At 40.4% G+C, this 23680-nt stretch overlaps 1 protein-coding gene across 1 annotated transcript; it reads left to right on the top strand.

Annotated features, from left to right (window-relative positions):
* Positions 1-12613: 12613 nt before the first annotated feature.
* On the top strand, positions 12614-21207 carry SLC19A3 (solute carrier family 19 member 3). The gene is made up of 5 exons (XM_068968734.1): positions 12614-12763; positions 16088-16898; positions 18470-18662; positions 20122-20263; positions 21046-21207. The coding sequence occupies exons 1-5, from the start codon at positions 12614-12616 to the stop codon at positions 21205-21207; spliced, it is 1458 nt and encodes a 485-aa protein (XP_068824835.1).
* Positions 21208-23680: the final 2473 nt, after the last annotated feature.

Genomic DNA, 23680 nt, shown 5'->3' with positions numbered 1-23680 from the left:
CGTTAATAAGGAAACTGAGACCTGGATTCGATCCCTGGGTCAGCAAATCCCCTGGGGAAGGCAATGGCACCCCACTCCAGTACTCCTGCCTGGAAAATCCCATGGACAGAGGAGCCTGGTAGGCTACAGTCTTAGGGGTCGCAAAGAGTCGGACACGACTGAGCGACTCCACTCCACTTAAAGCTGTTAGAACCAGATCAGAGAAGAATCCATGAAATTGGTACATTTATAGATCAGGAATGTTGAAATGCAGGTAAAACTGGTTTTCCGTGGAAGAGAGGGGCAAAAGGCTATGTCTTCCTTGGATAGAACTCATTTTCACGTCTACAGACAAGAGTTTTTCACATTGCCTGTGAGTTATTACAATTCAGGGCTCAATCGCTCAGTCATGTCTGACTCTTTGTGACCCCATGGACCTTAGCCCACCAGGCTCCTCTGTCCATGGGATTTCTCAGGCAAAAATACTGGAGTGGGTTGCCTTTTCCTTCTCCAGGGGATCTTCCCAACCCAGGGAAAAAACCCATGTCTCCTGCATTGGCAGGTGGATTCTTAAACCCCTGAGCCATCAGGGAAATCTGAGTTACTACAGAGTTGTAAAATAGCTCAAACAATGCCTAGGTTTTCCTTGAAACACCACTTTCCCCTCCACTTCCACCCACTCCGTAGTTTTGACTAGATACCGCACTGCATTTCAGCGACTGGATGTGATGGTTGACTTCTATCAAAGTCATCCACCAGTTTGATGGTTAAATAGGAATATCCCTCCAGGTACATCAGACACCAGATTTATCTAACCATAGATACACAGAGAATAAACAATCTTAGAGGAGATGATCAATTTGTCAACAAATGTTTTGTGCAAATTAAAAAAGTGATGCCAAATATGATAAAATAAGACTTGAAGCATGTATTTTAAAGGTCACTTGTATCTACTCTTGCTATGGTTTTGACCAAAAGCAGAACTATCTGAGCCTGAATATTGAATGTTATTGTTGTTCAGTCACTAAGTCGTGTCCAATTCTTTGGGAGCCCATGGACTGTAGTCCCCGAGGCTCCTTTGTCCATAGGATTTCCAAGGCAACAATACTGGAGTGCGTTGCCATTTCCTTCTCCAGGGGATCCTCCCAATCCAGGGATGGGACCTGAGTCTCCTGCATTGACAAGAGGATTCTTTACCATCTGAGCCACCTGGGAAGCATATTGAATATCTGGACCTAATTACCTTTTGAAGTTGTGTGGATGCTTCATTTCAGTGAGGAGTCCATGATTTTGGTTTTGATTGGTTTGGGAGGAGGGAGATACCTGAAGGATTATGAGTGGGTGATGGGTAATAGGGCTACTTCAAAGTTTCCTGCAATTCTAAGTCACTTTGACAAAACTCTGAAGAAACTAGATTACTTTAGTAATATTACTCAGAGGAAAGTGTTTTGATATGTTTACCTCCCTAATCATCTGTTGCAGAAGGGAATAGCAACCCACGCCAGAATTCTTGCCTGGGGAATTTCATGGACAGAGGAGCTGGCAAGCTATACAGTTCATGGGGTCACAAAGAGTCAGATACAGCTGTGCAAGTAACTTTCACCTCCAGTCATCTGTGTTTTAGAAAAATCTGAATCTCGATCTTATTCAACAGCATTCCAAAGAGGGTGGCTTCGGAAGAGGGTGGGTTCCAAAGTACGAAACCATTAGAAGGAGGTGTGGTTTGGTGCATATAAAGCCATTGCTCCTGACAACTCAGTTCTGAAGGAGGAGGACTTGAGACTCCAGTGAAAGGAAGGGACATTGTGATAGGGACTCACAGCAGCTGGTGGCAGGAAGGAGCCGAAGCTGGATCTGAAGGCAGGAAATTGGACTAGGTTCTAGGAAGAAATAAGTTCAGGGCACAGAAGGAACAGGTAACTCTGACTCTATCTGTATTATTTTTTAGGATGCTATATGTGGTCAGACTTGCAAAGTTTGTTGGCCTGTCCTGGGTTTGATTTATGAGCCCTGTTTCCATTCTAATATTCTAGGACAGACCCTATTTCAAAGGTGCTGTTCTATTTTCAGATTAAATTGAGGTCCTGCTCCAATGTAGAATTTGGGAAAACCTTAGTAGTTGCAGCAATAGGAAAGTTCCAGGGCTTTGGAGACATACACAGTAAAATGCTTTGATGGTGGGTGGGGGGTAGTGGAAGGTAAGAGATATGTTTCTGTTAATTGAAGTATAATGTACATGCAATATACAAAGTATAGATTTTTAGCTTGAGTGTCTATAATTGCATACATGTATGTAACACTAGCATACCAGAATTTAGGATATTTCATTATCCCCAGAAAGTTCTCTCATGCACCTTTACAGACAGTTCCCACGTCTTGCCCCTCCTGATTTTAATCAGTGATTTATCATATAAGGATGTTTTTGTGTGTCTGGACTTTTTTAGGCAGCATAATATTTGAGATTTACTTGTTTTAGTCCATGTATTAATGATTCACTCCTTTTTTAAAAATTATCTTTATTGAGGCAGATAATAAAATATACATAAAATGCAAATAAATTCTGACAAATCTAAGTTTATAAGCACCACTACAATCAAGATGTAGAGCTTTTTCATCACTCCAGAAAGTTCCCTTGTGTTCCACTGCAGTTAGTCTCCACCCATATCTCCTACCCCATGCAACTACTGACCTAATTTCTATCACTACAGATTAGTTGTGCTTGTCTTAGGGCTTTATATGTATTAATAAAACTGTATGGCTTTGAGTCTTGGTTCTTTAGAACAGCATGTTTTCCATATTCACCCAAACTTTTGCAAATAATTCATTCTTTTCTATTGCTGATTAAAATCAGTATTAGTTGCTTAAATATACAGTATTGTTTATTCATTCACCTTTTAATGGACATTTCAGTTGCTTCCCTTTTTTTTTTTTTACTATTATAAATCACATGAACTTTCTTATATAGATTGCCAAAAGGTTTTCCAAAGAGTTGGTACCATTTCACTTTGCCCCAAGCAACTGTCTCAACCCAGCTGCACTAAATCTTTGTGAACATTTGGTGTGCAAGTGTTTTTGTACTTAGACCTTCTAGTGGTTATGAAGCATTTTCTGTGATTTTCCTTTCTGGTTTCTAAATGGTATCTCTTAAAGAGCAAATATGGTTTTTTAATGAAATTCCGTTTATCTTTCTTTTTGTTTTAAGTTTAGTCTTTGTTGTCATTGCAATGAAATATTTACCAGCCCTGGTCATAAAGATCTGTTTTCTTCTAAATGGTACTCTCTGGTACTAAAGTCTATTATGTGAAATTAGTTTTTATGTATGGAATGAAGTAGCGATAAATATTAATGCATTTTAAATAAGATGAAGTCACAGCTAAAATGCAGTCTCTCACTAGAAACTGGTGAAACCACTCTCCAACCTTGATTTTGCAACAGAGCATTAGTAGTTAAGCAATTCCCAGGAGTCATTTGCCCAGGCCTTCCTCCAGCATCAGCTTGCCTTGCTTAAGCAGACTTGGATTTGGATGTTTTACTCAAAATTATTTTCTCTTCTGTTTTAGTAGTAAATAGATTAAGAGGCATAATTAGTTGTTATACTCTATCAGCAAAATGCAGATGTTTCAGTTTTCAGTGATTAAATTTTTGATTTGCCTCTGTCTGGTGAGGGGTTTGGTGTGGCAGGGTTGAAAAATCTAAAAGGGGAGCCTGAATTTTTTGGAAAATGTAACAAATATTGGCCCTAACTCTGTTTTCACAAAGGCTTAGGGCCTTGGGCAGTGAAGCCATTTGCAAACGTCATCTACTTCCCAGTTGCCCAACCCGTTTGGAATTTAGAGGCTGTGAGATGCATGATCCTTTTAAATTACCAGTCTCTTGCTGTGTTGTTTGAGATAGGTGTGAGATTCTGAAGAATAATGTGAAAATTAGGCCAGTCCCCTTCTCAGATGCTGGTTGTCTTGTCAAGAACCCTTGATGGGAATGGGCTAGAGACTGGGGCTTCTAGATAGTTTCCCTCTAAATTACTAGCATCTCAATTAGTTCTGGCAGCATCTTCTAAACAAGCATGGCAGAGGATTTGATAAAATGATTGCTTGCTGCTGACCTATCCCTTGTACTCCAGGTAAATGTTCTGGGGAACTTCTGCAAAACCAAATTTGGAGAAGGTCTTTGATCAGGTCACCATGACTCCTGCCTCAGGGAGCCCCACAGCTCTGAAAACTGGCTCTGAGCAGAATTCCATCTTCTGGGAGTGGGTGGAAGAATCTAATCAATTAAGATTTTTAGCTAGGAAATCTACCCAGACCTCAAAGAACCAGAAAACCCATTGGTGTGTGCCAGTCTCTACAGTTCTTGCTTTTTAATAGCTGACTTCTATGCAAATGAAAATATATATTTAGAAATACCTATGGTCATAAGAGTTTTTATGCATATACACAGGCTATGGATTAGGAAATGGGACACTGCCCATGCCTAAAATTTAGATGAAGTTGTTATAGTCCTAATATGTTTCCCTGTGGCAACAAAGAATAATACATGAAAATTTTTTATGTGAACAAATGTTGAAAAGGTTTGTTCCACACAATGAGTCTACAAGTGAAGACTAACTGAAGGACATACAGCAAAGTGGAGGGTCTGGACGTCAAGAACCAAGAAATGTGAGTTCTGGGTTAACCTTGCAACTCTTTGAAAAGGAGTCAATTTTTTTGTTTGCTTTCCATTTAAAAAAGTTTCATTTTCCCCACATTGTAGAATTATAATGACAAATGAACTTCTTTTGCAGTCCGCATAAGAAAATTGAGAGTTTCAGAGATGATATTATAAAATCCAGGAAATACCTAAGATATTTACTAAAGCTATGCACATTCATATGAAAAAGAATGTTTGCTTGAAAGCAGTTAGAAGGATTTAAGGATATGGTTAAATAACAATAGAAACGGAAAAGATCAATAACACAGCAATTCTTGGAATAAAAAAGAGGAAAAGCTGAACTCTATACCAAGACACTAAAAACATGTAAGAGATTGCACAGAAACAAATTTTTCCAAGGCAAATGGAAACACCCAGCCCAACTGTTCGTAGCTGAAAGACAAGTAAACCTTCATTTTTTTTTCTTCAAGAAATAAAGAAGAATTTATGAGCACCTCAAAGTGAAGTCAGATAAGACATGCCAGCAAAGAGATTATGTTAAGAGGGTTACCGTCCCCACATACCCTGAAAAAGGCAAGCAGCAGTAAAAATAAGGGACCTTCTAGACCTAGATCCAAATGAGAGACTGAGAAACTGGAGACTTAAGAGTAGAATATGAAGGGACCCTGGTGAGATGGCTGTGGATTTTAATGAAATATAATCATTTTCTGCCTGCCAGCAAAAAGAGAAAAGAACATGTAGGTCCCAGAGTAGTTTAGGAGAGTCACTTCCAGTCGAAAAGGTGTTGGTGGTTTGGGGGCTTGTTCAAGGCCCAAGGGCTGGCCGCTCACCCCAGTGGTGCACGTGGCAATGTACACCCAGGGCCCGTGTGATATGCTGCCTGTGTGTACAGATGGCACAACTAGATCTGGTCTGCGGGGCAAGCTGAGCCAGGCGGCTGCGACCTGCCAGGGGCCACCGTGGCTCAGCAGTGACCAGAGGCTGAAGTTCAGTGTTCAGCTCACCTGTCAGCAGGAGCTCGCCCTCCTAAGAGCACTCCAGGGTGTCCCAGGCTCCAAATCTCTGTTGATTCATTCAGCCTCCCTTGTTACTTGCAGTGTCTTCATTGTAGATTTCAAGTCATGGTAGCCTGATAGGCTGAATTTTCTTTGGAGACCATCTTTTTTTTCCTTTTTTCCCCCTCTTTCATCCTATGGCCTGCTGCAGTGTTTTTATACCTTTTTAAAAATGGTGATGGAGCATGGAAGTAATATGTGAGAATTGCTGCCACAAGAACAACTTTTGAAAGGATTGTCGTATTTGGAAAACACAGAAAGGGGAAAGATAAGCATATTCTTTCAAAACTGCCAACCCAGAAAATCAACGTGATTCATATCCTCAGGTTAGATTCACTGAAGCAAAGGGAAGTTTAAAATACTCTTTAGGAGGAGGAGAATTTTGTATGGAGTCCAAATGGAATGATAAATGGATAAAGTAGCAAGAGAACAGCCTTTTCAGGATGGTGCATTGCCATGAAGGCTGTGGGCCTCCCAGACAGAACAGGTGTTCTGTGATGACGTAGACAGGTGAGTTTATTATGAGGGATGTGATTAGATATTTAGTTCTCTCCTTTCCTCTGCAACTTCTAAGCCAGTGGCTATATCTGCAGTAATGTAATGTAAAGTCTTGGTCATAAAGCTGACCCATGAACAACATGGTTTTGTGCTGCATAGGTGTGCTTGGTCATATACTTTTTTCAGTAGTAAATACTACAGTAGTACACAGTCTCTTTGGTTGTATCCATGGATCCAGAATCGTGAATAGAGTAGAACACTGGACCACAGAAAGCCAACTATAACTTCTCCTCTGATTTTCAACTATGTGAAAAGATGGCACCCCCTAACCCCCTGTGGTTCAAGGATCTACTGTATTGATGAACTGATAATCCAAACTAAAGTTTTGGAAGAAAGAGGCATACTGTGCAGTGCACTTTGATACTTAATGTTTTTTATGAAACTTTTTTTTAAATCCTATTGACAACCCACTAGAATTTTTTGACACTGACCATCTGAAAGACACCATTCTAAAATAAATTGGAATTGGAATTCTGAGGATATAGCCACGCAGGCTCAGCACAGTGTGAGAGGAAAGATTACTGACCTTGTAATTAGAAAAACTAAGTCCAAGTCCAGGTTTCAGTGTTGGTTGAACATGAAAACCAGTGCAAATCTCTGGCCCTTGGTTTCATTACATATAAAACAAGGACAATACCACCTCCTTTATCTACTTCATAAAATTTTCAGAGAAAAATGAAAATAATTGGCAGCCACGGAGGAAAACAATATGGAGAATCCTTTAAAACTAAAAATAGAATTACCATATGATCCAGCAATTTCCTTCCTGGGTGTATAATCCAGAAAAAATAAAAATACTAATTCAAAATGACACGTGCACCCCAGTGTTTAGAGTGGCACTGTTTATAATAGCCAAGACATGGAAGCAGCCCAACAGACAATTGAATTAAGAAGATGTGGTGTGTATGTATGCAATGGAATATTACCCATAGAAATACTACCATCTGCAGCAACATGAATGGAGAGTATTATGCTTGGTGAAATAAGTCAGACTAAACCATGCTGCATGATACCACCTACATGTAGAATCTAAAATATTATACAAATGAATGTGTATACAAACTAGAAACAGACTCAGACATAGAAAACAAGCTTCTGGTCACCAAAGAAGAAAAGGAAGTAAGGAGGGACAAACTAGGAGTATGGGATTAACAGATAAAAACTACTATACATAAAATAGATGAGCAGTAGGGATTTACTGTATACCACAGAGAGCTATATTCAGTATCTTCTAATAATCTGTAATACAAAATAATCTGAAAAAGAAAAAAAATATATAACTGAATCACTTTGCTGTACACCTGAAACAAACACAATACTTTTAAGTGACTGTACTTCAGTTTAAAAAATTAAAATGATTTTCCAAATGTAAAAATTGTACAAAGAAATTGCATAAGTAACTTGATTATCATAGTCATAGCCATGATGACAATAAATGGTAGCATCTCGATAAGATAAAAATATCGTGACCAAAACTTCCAATCATTGTGGGACCAGCAGCCTCAGGTTTCTCCAATAGGAGAGCAAGGATTTGAGTGATAACCAGGTTGTTTGGTTGGAATCCTAGAGCTCATAGCAACAGCGCTTTCCAGGGTAGCTGGCAAGGAAATGAGGAGGTGGTGGAAATGGTGCCATGGAAGTAGGAAGCAGTACCCATCAGAGAAAAGGAAGATAGAACCTTGGAACCAACAAACCCAGCCCTGAACTCAGCTTTAGCCTTTTATAGCTGAGTGGCCATGAGCTATGGGGAGGCTCAGTTTCTATGTCTGAGAAATTGGGGGCCATGTATATACTTTATATATATATAATGTATAATACATAAATTACAATTTTATATTATATAAATATACAATTTGATAAAAATATAATATGTTAAAACTGTTATTTAAATATATGCATTAAAATATATCATATAATGTATAATAAAATACGTGTACGCTTTAACCTCTGAGCCACCAGGGCAGCCATATATATATAAATATATGTTAATAGCTGTGGTGACTGAAGGAGCCAGTTGTTGTTCAGTCGCTAAGTTATGTCTGACTCTGCAACCCCATGGATGGCAGCATGCCAGGCTTCCCTGTCCTTCACTGTCTCCTGGAGATAGTGCTCAAATTCATGTCCAGTGAATTGGTGATGCTGTCTAAAAATCTCATCCTCTGCTGCCCTCTTCTCCTTTGCCTTTAATCTTTCCCAGCATCAGGGTCTTTTCCAATAAATTGGCTCTTTGCATCAGGTGGCCAAAGTATTGGAGCTTCAGCTTCAGCATCAGTCCTTCCAGTGAATATTCGGGGTTGATTTCCTTTAGGATTGACTGGTTTGATCTCCTTGCAGTCCAAGGGACCCTCAAGAGTCTTCTTCAGCACCACAATTCGAAAGCATCAGTTCTTCAGCACGCAGCCTTCTTTATGGTCCTACTCTCACGTAAGCCATGGTGTTTTGTTTAGGGCTGAACACAAGCACTCTGGGGCCACGACTGGACAAGCAGTTTAGGTTGGATAGGACAGAATAGGTCACAAGCAGAGTTATGTGTGCTTATCAGGGGGTTAGTGGGTAGGGCAGGGTTTGAGAGTCTTATCTGAAACATCAGATTGTCTTCCACCTATCTTGTACGCTCCAGGACTTAGAGGACCAGCAAAGAATTTCAGGGTAATAGGTCTATGTGTAGGTTTGGGAAAGCTCCCTAGTTGATTTCTACCCACTTCCCTCCCAACCCTGCAGCATGGAGCCACTCGGCCCAGTGCGTGGATGAGGGACCAGGGGTCCTTGGGGCTCTGGCATCAGAATCACTCAGCGCCTATAAATGTAGGTTCATGGGCCTCACTAGACTTACTGAATGAATCACATACACTTAAGGGCTGGAGTCCAGGAAGCCATATTTTCGCCAAACCCCCAGTGATTCTGATGCTAATCAAGTTCACAGTCACAGTAACTGGCCAGAATAGGGAAGAGCTATGCAGTGAGGCAAGTGCTTGACAAGGTGACCTGGAGAAGGGGGCAAGGGAGGAAGGACTGTGGGGGTAGAACAGCCAGACATTAGCAGCCAACAGTCCGAGAATGCCCCAGTGGACAGCAGACAGAGAGAGGGTCAGTGCAGAAGAAACACTTCAGGCTCACAGCAGTTTAGTATCTTTCCTATGAATTATGTTGGAGAACTTAACCATGTCTAAGACCACCAAAATACATGTCCCTTTACAGAGGAAAACTTGATGCAAAATTATGAAGGCATGAGAGTGAATTTCCTGTCACGCATTGTAATCCACGTAAAAAAGCAAGATGTTCTCAAATGTGGCTGCCATAAAATAAAGGCTTAGTTGTTCTTGTTTTTCTGTGCATTGGCGGATGAGATCCTTCACTAGAGTTTCTGTCTGAAATTTGAATTTCAAGCCATGTTATTGGTGCGCTGGCAAAAGAAGTATGAACTTCGTATGAATGATCAGTAAGCTACCTGCCCCATTGAGCAGTGTGAAACTGCAGACTTAGAGATGAGATGGGGCCCATCATAAAAAAACGTGGAATAACAGTCTGAGACATGGCTGCATTCTTTTCACAACACAGAGTTACACCAGGTTGGAAAAGAAGGGAAATGTGAAAAAGATGGCAAGTCAGAGCTTTACCAGCTCAATTTTTTTAACCAAAGAGTTATTAATTCCCAGATCAGAGACACTTAAAAATAATGTGGATGTCTGTTTTGTGTCAAGCACAATACTAAGCAAGGAAAGAGTCTGATGGTGAGAAATTGTGTAAATAAATACCTTCAGCATATTAAGTAAGATTTCAGAGTCAGAGGTTCCTGTGCAAAGTGTACTAGGCAGATTATAGAAGCCTTGATCAAGTCAATCTCTGTTCTAGGTTTGACGTCATAGAAGGTCTTGCACAGACAGACTTGCTTTTATTGCACTTAATTGCGCTTTGAAGATTCTGCATTTTTACAAATAGAAGGTTTGTGGCAACCCTGCCTCGAGCAAGTCTATCCACACCATTTTCCCCAACATCATTTGCTCGCTTCCTGTCTCTGTCCAAACTACCCCTCAGTTGCACTCATCTCACACGCTAGTAAAGAAATGCTCAAAATTCTCCAAGCCAGGCTTCAGCAATACGTGAACTGTGAACTTCCAGATGTTCAAGCTGGTTTTAGAAAAGGCAGAGGAACCAGAGATCAAATTGCCAACATCGCTGGATCATCAGAAAAGCAAGAGAGTTCCAGAAAAACATCTATTTCTGCTTTATTGACTGCCAAAGCCTTTGACTGTGTGGATCACAATAAACTGTGGAAAATTCTGAAAGAGATGGGAATACCAGACCACCTGACCTGCCTCTTGAGAAATCTGTATGCAGGTCAGGAAGCAACAGTTAGAACTGGACATGGAACAACAGACTGGTTCCAAATAAGAAAAGGAGTACATCAAGGGTGTATATTGTCACCCTGCTGATTTAACTTCTTTGCAGAGTACATCATGAGAAACGCTGGACTGGAAGAAACACAAGCTGGAATCAAGATTGCTGGGAGAAATATCAATCACCTCAGATATGCCAATGATATCACCCTTATGGCAGAAAGTGAAGAAGAACTAAAGAGCTTCTTGATGAAAGTGAAAGAGGAGAGTGAAAAAGTTGGCTTAAAGTTCAACATTCAGAAAACTAAGATCATGGCATCCGATCCCATCACTTTATGGCAAATAGATGAGGAAACAGTGGAAACAGTGGCAGACTTTTATTTTTCTGGGCTCCAAAATCACTGCAAATGGTAATTGCAGCCATGAAATTAAAAGATGCTTACTCCTTGGAAGGAAAGTTATGACCAACATAGACAGCATATTAAAAAGCAGAGACATTACTTTGTCAACAAAGGTCCATCTAGTCAAGGCTATGGTTTTTCCAGTGGTCATGTATGACGTGAGAGTTGGACTATAAAGAAAGCTCAGTGCCAAAGAATTGATGCTTTTGAACTGTGGTGTTGGAGAAGACTCTTGAGAATCCTTTGGACTACAAGGAGATACAACCAGTCCACCCTAAAAGAGATCAGTCCTGGGTGTTCATTGGAAGGACTGATGCTAAAGCTGAAACTCCAATACTTTGGCCATCTGATGCGAAGAACTGACTCATTTGAAAAGACCCAGATGCTGGTAAAGATTGAGGGCAGGAGGGGAAGGGGACGACAGAGGATGAGATGGTTGGATGGCATCACTGACTCAATGGACATGGGTTTGGGTAGACTCCGGGAGTTGGTGTTGGATAGGGAGGCCTGGCGTGCTGCAGTTCATGGGATCGCAAAGAGTCGGACGCGACTGCGTGACTGAACTGATCTGAGCTGTCTCTATGTCGCCTTTTGGTAATTCTCACAGTATTTCAGACTTTTTCATTTTTATGATGTTTGTCATGGTGACCTATGGCTAGTGATCTTGGATATTAGTGTGGCAGAAAGATTATTATGATTCACAAAGGGCTCTAAAGATGGTTAGCATTTTTTTGGCAATAAAGTACTTTTTAATGAAGTTATGCACAGTGCTTTGTTAGATATAATGCTCTTGCAGAGATAATAGACTACAGTGCAATGTAAACACAATTTTATGTGCAATGGGAAACCAAAACGTGTGTGACTCACTTTATTGTAGTATTTGCTTTGCTGCGGTGGTCTAAAAGACTCGCAATATCTCTGGGGTATGCCTGTACACCAGTGATTCACTAACCGATGTTTTACTTTCTTTCACATGTCTGTTGGCCCATTGTTTACCCTTTATTGCGTGCCTGTTCATTCACATCAGTCGTGTCCAACTCTTTGGGACCCCATGGACCGCAGCCTGCCAGGTGTCTCTGTCCGTGGGATTCTCTCAGCAAGAATCCTGGTGTGGGTTACTATGCCCTTCTTTAGGAGATCTTCCTGACCCAGGGATCAAACCCACATCTCTTCCATTACAGAGTATTTTTACCACTGAGCTTTTGGGGAAGCTCTTACCCTTTATTGCATGCTAAGTCACTTCAGTTGTGTCTGACTCTTTCTAACCCTATGGACTGCAGCCCGCCAGGCTCCTCTGTCCATGGGATTCTCCAGACAAGAATACTGGAGTGGGTTGCCGTGCCCCTACCCTTTATTAGTAGCTACTTATTACCAGGATTATGATGGAGAACACTAATGAAGTGGGCCTCTACTCCCAGCAATAATGAGTAAGAAGTTTGTTGATAAAGTAGGGTTGACTGGCTTCTGTAAGAAATCTTTGGAAGCAGTTGTTAATCACTCACCTTTTTAGGTCAGCTTGAGATAGAGGAAACTTTGTCCTCTCATTAAACATTTAGAAATCAGCTCTTCATGTTCTCCGGAATGCCAGAAAGAATAAACCTCAGTTCATTTTGGTTTTGTTTTTGCTTGATCAGCCATGAGTTGTTTCCAGACTTCAGAGAGCCAGTCTTGGATTTATCCCACTGTGATCCTCTGCCTGTTTGGATTTTTCTCCATGATGAGACCTTCAGAACCCTTCCTTATGGTGTATTTATCTGGACCAGATAAAAACCTGACCAGTGCAGAGGTAAGTTAATATCCATACGAACCTTGATGTTGTTTAATCTTACAGGGCTTACACAAGGACAGAGTCAGGGTGTCATTCAACTGGAAATAAGATTAACATACTGACCTCAGTGAATCCCATTTTCATGGTATTTGTTATTTTATAGAACTGTTCAAACCGCTCTTCATTCCTCACACTTGTAAAGATGGGAAATCTAAACACATTGCATGTATAATAAATATTTTCACTTTTACAGAGTTCTAACATTAGGCTTAATGCATGGGAACATGTCAAGTCTCATTGATTCTGTTACACTTATCCTAAAATACAATCACTGCCAGGCAAAGGATCTAGTCCTAATAAACTTTTAGTTTGCTGGGGTATAAGCAGAATATATTTTTTTAAATGTAGCATTTCTTTGAAAATGTTGAGAGTGCTAGTTACTCAGTCGTCTCCAACTCTTTGCTACCCCATGGACTGTAGCCCACCAGGCTCCTCTGTCCATGGAATTCTCCAGGCAAGAATACTGGAGTAGGTTGCCATTCCCTTCTCCAGGGGATCTTCCCTACCCAGGGATTGAACCCAAGTCTCCTACGCTGCAGGCAGATTCTTCGCCATCTGAGCCACCAGTGAAGCCTTTCCTTAGGACACTTAATTTTGAAAAACTGTTTATCAGCAGATGAGACATTAACAGTTTATCTCCCAGCTTTATCTTCCCTGGAAGTTCCAATTCTCTAATTCAAAAGGTCCACCGCCTTTTTTTTAATATATATAAGTATAACAATGAAGTGCCCTGACCCAGTTGGAGAATCACCCTAGGCTGGTTCTCCAGCCCTAGCTAAGAAGACACTGCAGATTGTGAGGCTTCACTTGAAAGGGTCATTGATGCTGTTTTATTTGGTGATAAGGCGATAAGGACAGAAGGGCAAGTTTATTCTGCTACACTATAAAATCACTTAGGGGCAGCTCTGTTTCAGAGTTTCCGAGACGGGAACGTGATTCTCTTAAGACAAAGCAGACCACAGACAGAGGTCCAGAATCAGCCAGCGAACCCCAAGCCTCTACTTCTGCAACCATTATGGACCAGTGAAAAAGTGTTAGTCACTCAGTCATGGCCAACTCTTTGCAGTCCCATGGACTGCAGCCCGCCAGGCTCCTCTGTCCATGGAATTCTCTGGCAAGAGTACTGGGGTGGGTTGCCATGCCCTTTCCCAGGGAATCTTCCTGACCCAGGTCTCCCGCATTGCAGGCAGATTCTTTACTGTATGAGCCACCAGGGAGCTGCTGTGGACAAATAGCTAGAGCACAAAGGCACAGCCCAGTCCCACTAGCTTTTCAAATCACTGAACTTCCCGCATTGTCACTGACACGGGAACCCATTGAGGTTGCGGGAGGAAGCAGGGGGCACAGAAGAGAGGCTGCTGTGGCTGACCTACTCCTGTACCCACCATGCGCCAGACAACTTCTTCACTGCTTTCTATGAATGAACAGTGAGGTCCCCTGCATTTCTGACTAAATCCACGAGACAACTCATATTAAGCTGAGACGGAGAATTGAATAAACAGAGATAAATCAACAGAATTGAAGAGAAACGGGGTTGGAAGCTCATCCAGTTTGTCCAGGAAGGAGACGAAATTTGTTGCTTGTTCCCACATCGTAATTCTGCAGGGTGATTTACTCTTTGCTGTCTTCCTGTGTGTGTTCATTCAGACTTGCACGGGCTAAGATTTTTTGCCATAATGGTGAATCAACACGAAGATAAAGGTTGCTGAATTCTTCTAACACTGTAGCTGCTTTATCAAGTGTTATTAATCTTCAGGCGAGACAAGGATAGTATTTTTTTAATAGCCTGAAAAGCCCACAGGTCTGTTGAACAATTTTTAACTAGTTTACAGGCATACTTCAGAGACATTGCTTGGTTACAGACACAATAAAGCAAACAACGCAATAAAGTGAGTCACATGAATTTATTTTTTATTTCCAAGTGCGTAAAACAGTTATGTTTATACCGTACTAATCCCTAGTGGCTCAGACAGTAGAGAAGCTGCCTGCAATTCAGGAGACCTGGGTTCGATCCCTGGGTTAGGAAGATCCCCTGGAGAAGGGAATGATTACCCACTCTAGTATTCTTGCTGGAGAATTCTATGGACAGAAGAACCTGGTGGGCTACAGACCATGGGGTTGCAAAGAGTCGGACATGACTGAGCAAGTAATGGTCTCAGCTGAGCATGACTTTCACTCGAAGACTATTAAATATGCAATAGCTTTATGCCAAAAAATAGTATATACCTTAATTGAAAAATATTGCTAAAAAAATGCCAAAACAATTACAATAGTAACATCAAGGATCACTGATCATAGATTCCATAACAAACATAATAACAATGGAAAAGCTTTAAATATTGCAAGAATTACCAAAATATGACAAAAAAAGACATGAAATGAGCAAATGCTGCTGGAAAAATGGCACCAATAGTCTTGCTCAATGCAGGTTGCCACAAACCTTTAATTTGTAAAAATAAATAAAAAGAACAAAAAGTAAAAAGCCCAGTATCTGCAGAACACAGTAAAATGAGGTATGCCGGGACTCTAGTGTGTGTACAGTTAGTGTAGTTCACATTGGGCTTCACTGGTGGCTCAGTGGAAAAGAAACCACCTGCCAGCACAGAAGATGCAGGTTCAATCCCTGGGTCGGGAAGATCCCCTGGAGAAGGACATGGCAACCCACTCCACTATTCTTGCCTCAGAAATCCCATGGATAAGAAGAGCCTGGTGGACTACAGTCCATAGGGTCTTGAAAGAGTCGAATGTGACTTGGCAACTAACCCACAAATTTCCGATTGCACGTTAAGCTGATATATTCTTGTAGTAAAATGCATGTAAAGGTATAAAGTGGGTTTTTGAGGGGGTGGGGGAGTTCTCCTTTCCTAGGGTTTCCTTGAAAATCAGTTTTCTATTCTGCTTTCTCGTCATGTGAAGATACCCTATCTAATTAAAGCTTCCCAGCTGGTTCAGACGGTAAAGAATCTGCCTGCGATGCAGGAGACCTGGGTTCAATCCCTGGGTTGGGAAGATCCCCGGAAGGAGGGCGTGGGACACTTCTCCAGTATTCTTGTCTGGAAACTCCCTACAGACAGAGGAACTGGCGGGCTACAGTCCATGGGGGTCACAAAGAGTCAGACACAACTGAGCAACTAAGCACAGCACCCTATCTGATTAGATACAAAGTTTTTTATTGGGCAAGCCACATGGATCAACACTTTAGTAATACCCAAGTCTGAGAAAGGTAACCCTCCTCACTTCCCAGTGTTTTGTGGTCACAGAATCCATTCTCCACCTCTGCAGCTCACAAATGAGATCTTCCCCGTGTGGACCTACTCTCACCTGGCGCTACTGCTCCCAGTCTTTATCCTCACCGATTATGTCCGCTACAAGCCAGTCATCATCCTCCAGGGGATTAGCTTCATCATTTGCTGGCTGCTGCTCTTGTTTGGCCAAGGAGTCGGGACCATGCAGGTGCTGGAATTCTTCTATGGGATGGTCACCGCCACCGAGGTGGCCTACTATGCCTACATTTACAGCGTGGTCAGCCCAGAGCACTACCAGAAGGTGAGCGGCTACTGCAGGAGTGTCCCGCTGGTGGCCTACACGGCGGCCTCCGCGCTGGCCCAGCTCTTGGTATCCCTGGCCGGCCTGTCCTACTTTTACCTCAACGTCATATCCTTGGCCTCTGTCTCCGTGGCCTTCCTCTTCTCACTTTTCCTACCCATGCCTAAGAAGAGCATGTTTTTTCATGCAAAACCCAGCCAAGAAGCCCTTCCAAAGCCACCAGGAATGGACACTGTCTCAGAGGAACCTCAACAGGATCACAAACCAGTGGGAAAAGAAGTGTTCACTGATTCAGGGAACCCAGATGATGGCCAGGTGACCAACCCAAAGCCAGGAAATGTAGCTCTGAGAGTTTTTGTGCAGTGGTTACAAGATTTGAAGCAGTGTTACTCCTCAAAACATCTTTTTTACTGGTCCCTGTGGTGGGCTTTTTCCACAGCAGGTTATAACCAGGTTTTGAACTATGTTCAAGTCCTGTGGGATTACAAAGCACCGTCCCAGAGTTCAGTATATAATGGAGCAGTAGAAGCTATTGCAACCTTTGGAGGTAAGTAAACATTGATCTGTCTTCCTTTCTTGCCCAATCCCCACCCCACCCCCACCCCTGCAAACTAAATTCATTTCTCCAGTTGCTAAATTCTCCACAGTGGTAAATTAAGTCTGTTCAGAAGGCATATTAATCGTTTTCAGGAATAGAAGGCAATGGGGGAAAAAGAGAGACACGACATTTCTGTTTAATTTGTTACAGGTAACTCAAGAGTTCAGGATTCAACACCAAGTGATTACATTCTTACCAGATTGCTAAAATTCTGTTTCCTCATCAAGAAAAGTGTTAATAATGCCCTCTTTTCTTTCGCTTAATATCAAAAAGAAAATGGGCATTGTGTATTAATATATAAACAAGGTGTTTTGTTATCTAAGAAAATGAACTGAAATAGTAAGACTTCCAAATTTTCACCGGAAGGGTTTTTGTTAATAAAGAATTTGATTTAGCTAGTGCCGGTCTTTAAGCAACTCCAAGTTCTACACCACACATTTCCAAAATTAGCTTTCTCATGAGATTTAAATCAGAAGTGGAAGGTATTTGAGAGTCAAGATTCTAATATCAGAGAGAAGTCTGCCTTTGAAGTTCACTCTGCAATAAATATTTATATCCTGGTTAACAGAAACTTAAATTCAGCTAAGGCTTTGAAGATATTTTCTAGGAAGTAGGAGATTTCCACACCCTCCTTTACAAAAAAATTTCAGAAACTTCATGTGGCATCCATTTTACTATTGTTTCCCTTTTAAGAAGACTTACATTTAAACTCCTAGAAACCAGGGCAGTCTTGGAATTGGTTCACTGAAATTATTTATTCCACATTTCAAGTTCTGAGAAGAAAAGTAATTTTATTTCTTTTGTAGTAATGGTTGTTGCCTACATTACATGTGGAAAAGTTAATCAAATGTCAGTAATTCAAAACATAAATACCTCTCACTTCCTTAAAGAGAACTATAATTACTAACCCTAATTTCTGTCAATTACTCAGTCTCTTAAATTCTGTAACTTGTTCACCTCAAACCTGAAGTAGATTAAGCCAAATCTTGAAGACACTGGGATGGGGATTAGAAGAAAGATGAAGATTCGTATTAATGACTGAAACTTACTACCCAGTGCAACATATCTGTTACGTATTGCTGAGAAAAACAACAAAGAAAGGCAAACATGAACAGGCTAGGTGTACTGCCAGAACAATTGTTTCATCTTTATCTATCCCTGCCCTGAGCTTGTTATATTAAGCAACTGAGTTTATGTATCTTTTTTCCCCACTCTGATGATTAGGAACCTTTCTGGTCCCACTGGAACTTTTCTGATGCATAGAACAGTGTTTGGCATATAGTTGATGCTAATTTAAAGTGTGACAACTAAATGTTTGAAAGAATAGAAATTAAAGACAGTAGCCAAGGGAAAACATGCTTGAGAGGTGGATAAATCCCCTTTTAGGCGGGTCATATTAATTTCACAAATTGTGAAAGTAATATATTCCTCTTTCAGAATTGCCTGAAACCTGAATTCTTAAGACAGCATGTTAATATTTCATTGGGTACGTTGGATCTTCCTTAATGTTTCTTCTGTAGGGGCCCTGGCTGCCTTCGCAGTGGGTTACGTGAAAGTCAACTGGGATCTTCTGGGAGAGCTGGCTCTGGCCATCTTCTCAGTTGTCAATGCAGGCTCTCTATTTCTCATGCATTACACGACCAACATATGGGCGTGCTACACTGGCTATTTGATATTCAAGACTGTCTATATGCTCCTTATCACCATAGCAGTGTAAGTATTACTAAGCATTTCTTCCCACTCCCAAGACGATGCCATGTTCTCTTTTCTGTATTCCTGTAATTCCACTGAGAACTTTGGAAGGATTTTAACCAATGCAATATTAAATGTTGACTACTTCATATTAAATTAGGCACAGTTAAGCCATCTTTTCATTCAATTGTTTACCCATTGAATATTGATAATATTAGTCAGCAAGGAAAAATGTTTTGTAAGGTCATAAACCAAAGGCATGTTACAGTGTCAGTTATAATTTTTATTTTAAGCAATTTTCTGGTTTGCATAGTATGATGCAGTTTGATTTGTGATTAAGTTGAGATTTCATCTCTAATTTCACTTGGTTGCTAGAGCAATTCCAGGCATATACTTTTGTATGAAACAAAATATTCTCAGCCCGTCGTAAGAAGTTGGATACTGAAAAAAAAGTAAATGCAAAAGTCACAGGAAACTATAAATCCCAGTGATTTTTTTAATGATTAAAAGAATTTGGTTCCATATTTAAGTGCAGAGAAAGTTGAGTATAGGAAATATGATTTGGTTTCACTGAAAGAGATAAGAAACATTTGAATTTCAAACACATAAAAGAAGTAGTGCCAAAAGCTTTATGAAGTTTTAGGTTTTAATCTGTGAAAAATGCTTGATAAGTAATTGACAAAACACAGAAATATAAAGACCCTGAGAAAAGATCATGAAACATAGGAAAAACATAGGAAAGAGGTGAAATTTGTGGCATGCTCTCTTTTTTTTTTTCACTGAATGGAATCAGGTTAATGTATCAAACTCATGTCTTGAGAGTTTTTTAATGTATTTTGTTAAGGTAGAATAACATTATTTCTTTTCATTTTAAGAATATTCAGAACCCAAAGCCTTTTACCTTCATTCCAAGGAAGAACTGCAAATATCATATATTTGCCAGCCTTTCAAAACTGTTTTGTAATAAGACTTCAAAATCTATATAATTATTTTTTAAAAAAAGAAGTTAGTTATAGATTCACTCAGTTATACCACCAGTCACGGTTTGGATTTTCCAAAGAACAATTCCCCTACAAAACTTTAAAACTGCCGATAAAGTCAACAATAAAAAGAATAACTGTCCAAAAAATTCCTTAGGTTGGATGTTGCTGATTTTCATAAAAAATTCACTGTGAAACAGTGTCTAAGATCAGATAGCCTCTCATATTCTCAAGTTATGAGAACTAGAACATTTAGGTTTGATTTCCAAAAGTATTAAATTGGATAGGAGCAATTTTGCCATATTTCCTTCAACTACATTTTAATTCAGCCTGTAAGTATTATATATATTTTTTTCTCTGCTCTCCCTGTTTGTCTATACTAGAGGAGATTTAGACAAAAAGTTCTGTTAGTAAGACACTTTCTCTTCCGTCTCTGTCTTTTAAAGATAAGAATCCCATGTATGTCCATGTTTTAAAAGCTATTATGTGTTGAATGACAGGTTTCAAATCGCTGTTAATCTGAGTGTGGAACGCTATGCCCTGGTGTTTGGAATCAATACCTTCATTGCCCTGGTGATTCAGACCATTATAACTGTAATTGTAGTAGATCAGGGAGGACTGGGGCTTCCAATCAGCATTCAGGTAGGTTGCAATACCTCCACTTACCTATTCATGTAATTGGGGGAGCGTAGAATGAAAGGGCTTTGTTCAGCCTTACCACTGCCAGTATTTAATGTCTTGAATTCCTTGGCTAGGAAATTTTTAAATGAGCCATTCCTTTAATTACCAACTGTAAAATCAAGCAGATATTGAGCAGTAATCACTGTAGGTTAGCATTTGCTTTGGCTCCTAAAGCCCCATCAAGTGACGCTCACCGCCACGCCCCCCTTATGTCTCCTCTCCTTCCCATAGTCTAGGACCAAGGTTTACTAAGATGCCACCGGGGAGGAGTACATGCTTACCGAGTCTACTTCCTTTTTCCCTTGAGCACTGAGAGACTTAAAATTAGACCAGCATCACGTTTTACTTATGGTTCCGAAATAAAGGGGATAAGGCAGGTGAAAAATAACCTGTGTTTATAATCCATTCCTGGAGACACTACATATGCACTATTCTCCAAAAATGGACACATACATCAGTAGGATTTAGTGGTTTTGTTTTTTACCATTAGTGGTATCTGCTAGAATTTAACCCAAGCAACCTTGACTCTAGAGCCCACACTCTTAATTACTGCATTGCTTATCCTTTCACACCTGGTTCTTCTAAAAGGGGAGAAGGAAGTTTTATGCAAATCTAAAAGATCTGTATTAAGATCTTAGGTCTCAGTAACCCCATAATCCAAGTAAATCAATAGTATCGCTGTGTATTATTAAGGACAACCATATTTCATGTGTGTCTAATTCACTCTATTTGTTTTTCTCTAGTTTTTAGTTTATGGAAGTTACTTTGCAGCCATTGCTGGCATTTTCCTAATGAGAAGCATATACATTATCTACTCAGCCACATGCCGAAAGAGAGTACAGAACTCTGTTACTACAAGTCAGAATCAATATAGGCCACACCCAGAGGAACCAAAGAACGTCTAATGAGCAAAGCTCTAAGCTCTGTCAACCACTGCAGCCTCTGAGCAAGGACTCTGCTGGTCACACTCACGTATATACTGAGTGTCATATATTAACACCCTTCACAGGTCTAGATTCCAACGAACATTTTCAAAACCAGGAAACTTCAGCTTTGGACTAGATATCTTTGTGCCCACCTGACCTGGATGCAGCTGACCAGGGCTATCATCGCAATTCAACAACCCACGTCGGGGGAACTCCAGTGAACAGCCATGACTGAAAAACTCTGGTTTTGCTCGCTTACAAGGATACGCACATGGTATGCAAACAAACCGTGAAAAAACCCCAGTCATCCTTAAGTTGATGTTCCCCAGCTGTGAACAAAATTACTAACTGAAGTGACCTTGTTCCTTTCTTAGATATTTGTTTTACTTTACCAAAATAGGCAACGCAATGGACATTTTTTGTCACATGAATCATTGTCCTTCTTCCATTAAATATATTTCTTAAAAACATACAGTTCCCTGGGAAAATTATAAGACTTGGTCCCATTTGTAAGGACTTCTTTTCTCTCCTGAGAACACAGTATTATTCACAAGCTATTATTTGTTAATATCACCACTTAATTTTTTTCAAGATGACTTCTCACTTTGTGCTCTGCTGAGCTTTGTTGTTGAAACTCTACCTCAGAAATAGCTTCAGACACTCCTGTGTGGCCACAGAATGACATTCATGCCAATTTCCAGTGGTCCCAGGAGAGGCAATAAACTTTCTCCTGTCATGATTCCTGAAGACGGAAATGGCAACCCACTCCAGTATTCTTGCCTGGAGAATCCCATGGACAGAGGAGCCCGGCAGGCTATAGTCCATGAGGTCACAAAGATTCAGACACAATTGTGCGACTATCACTTATCACTCACCATCTTGACTCCAGAGAGGTGTTTTAATATCATGTCAGTGTGATGTCTGCCTAAAACAGAAAAACCTAAGTAGACATTTTAGGGATTTCTAGAAGTATTTGTAAATAAGAAAATCTAATTGTTAGATGGGAGAAATTGTGCTAAATAAAATAGATGTGTGCAAAAAAAGAGCCTTTCTAATTTTTTGATGAAATGTGCTGAAAAATGTCTGAGTTTGCATGTCCTTTGAAACTGCAACAACAGTCCCATTGAACAATCTGCCAGTGGGAATAAAGAATGCTGATTCAATATTTGTCTTTCCAATAGAATTTTCTCCAAATCTCAAAATTCAGTCACTGGATGAAAAATTAAAATTCAGTCCAAAAATCAACATACTTACTTAGTGGAGAAAGCTAATACATAATTATATCAAAAACAAGGAAAGAATGACCACTGTTGTCCTTCTTGGTTATTGTAGTGAAGATATTAGTCAACACAGTAAGATAAAGAATGAAAAGTCAAAAATTGGAAAGAAGGGGAATTCCCTGGGGGTCTGGTGGTTAGGTCTCTGCACTTTCACTGCCGAGGGCCCAAGTTTGACCCCTGATCTGGGAACTAAGATCCCACAAGCTGTGCAGCTTGCCGTAAAACAAACAAAAAAATTGAAAAGAAGGAGGAAAGACTGTCACAATTCCGGAGGCTATAGATATGCATCAAAGAGACTCAAATAAAAACAAATAGTAGTAGAGAAAGTAAGTGTATAGAAATCAAGAGTTTTTGTGATACAACAACCATTTAGAAGATACATGTGAGTACAAGGCCACATTTATAGTAGAATAAAAATAAAATATCTAAGATAATGTTAATCTAACAATTCAATAAGTGTGTAAGACATATAGAATATGCCTGAAAACACTTTTGAAAATTACTTAACAACACCTAAACATATGGAGTCAGCTACCTTGTTCTTGACTAGTAAGAAAATACATATAAAGGCATTCAGTTCAGTTCAGTGGCTCAGTCGTGTCCAGCTCTTTGCGACCCCATGAATCGCAGCACCCCAGGCCTTCCTGTCCATCACCAACTCCCGGAGTTCACTCAGACTCACGTCCATCGAGTCCGTGATGCCATCCAGCCATCTCATCCTGGGTCGTCCCCTTCTTCTCCTGCCCTCAATCCCTCCCAGCATCAAAGTCTTTTCCAATGAGTCAACTCTTCCCATGAGGTGGCCAAAGTCCTGGAGTTTCAGCTTCAGCATCAGTCCTTCCAAAGACATCCCAGGGTTGATATCCTTCAGAATGGACTGGTTGGATCTCCTTGCAGTCCAAGGGACTCTCAAGAGTCTTCTCCAACACCACAGTTCAAAAGCATCAATTCTTCGGCGTTCAGCCTTCTTCACAGTCCAACTCTCACATCCATACATGACCACAGAAAAAACCATAGCATTGACTAGATGGACCTTAGTCGGCAAAGTAATGTCTCTGCTTTTGAATATTAGGCTTCCTAAATAATTTTATGGTAAATCCTATCCCAGAGGAAAGAAAATACTTCTTAACTAAAATAGGTGATTCTAAATTTATTTGGAAATTAACAAAGAA

Source organism: Capricornis sumatraensis, chromosome 3, assembly GCF_032405125.1.
Source record: "Capricornis sumatraensis isolate serow.1 chromosome 3, serow.2, whole genome shotgun sequence".
Taxonomy (NCBI): domain Eukaryota; kingdom Metazoa; phylum Chordata; class Mammalia; order Artiodactyla; family Bovidae; genus Capricornis; species Capricornis sumatraensis.
The sequence above is the reverse complement of the archived record's forward strand: the minus strand, read 5'-3'. Positions and strand labels throughout refer to the sequence as shown.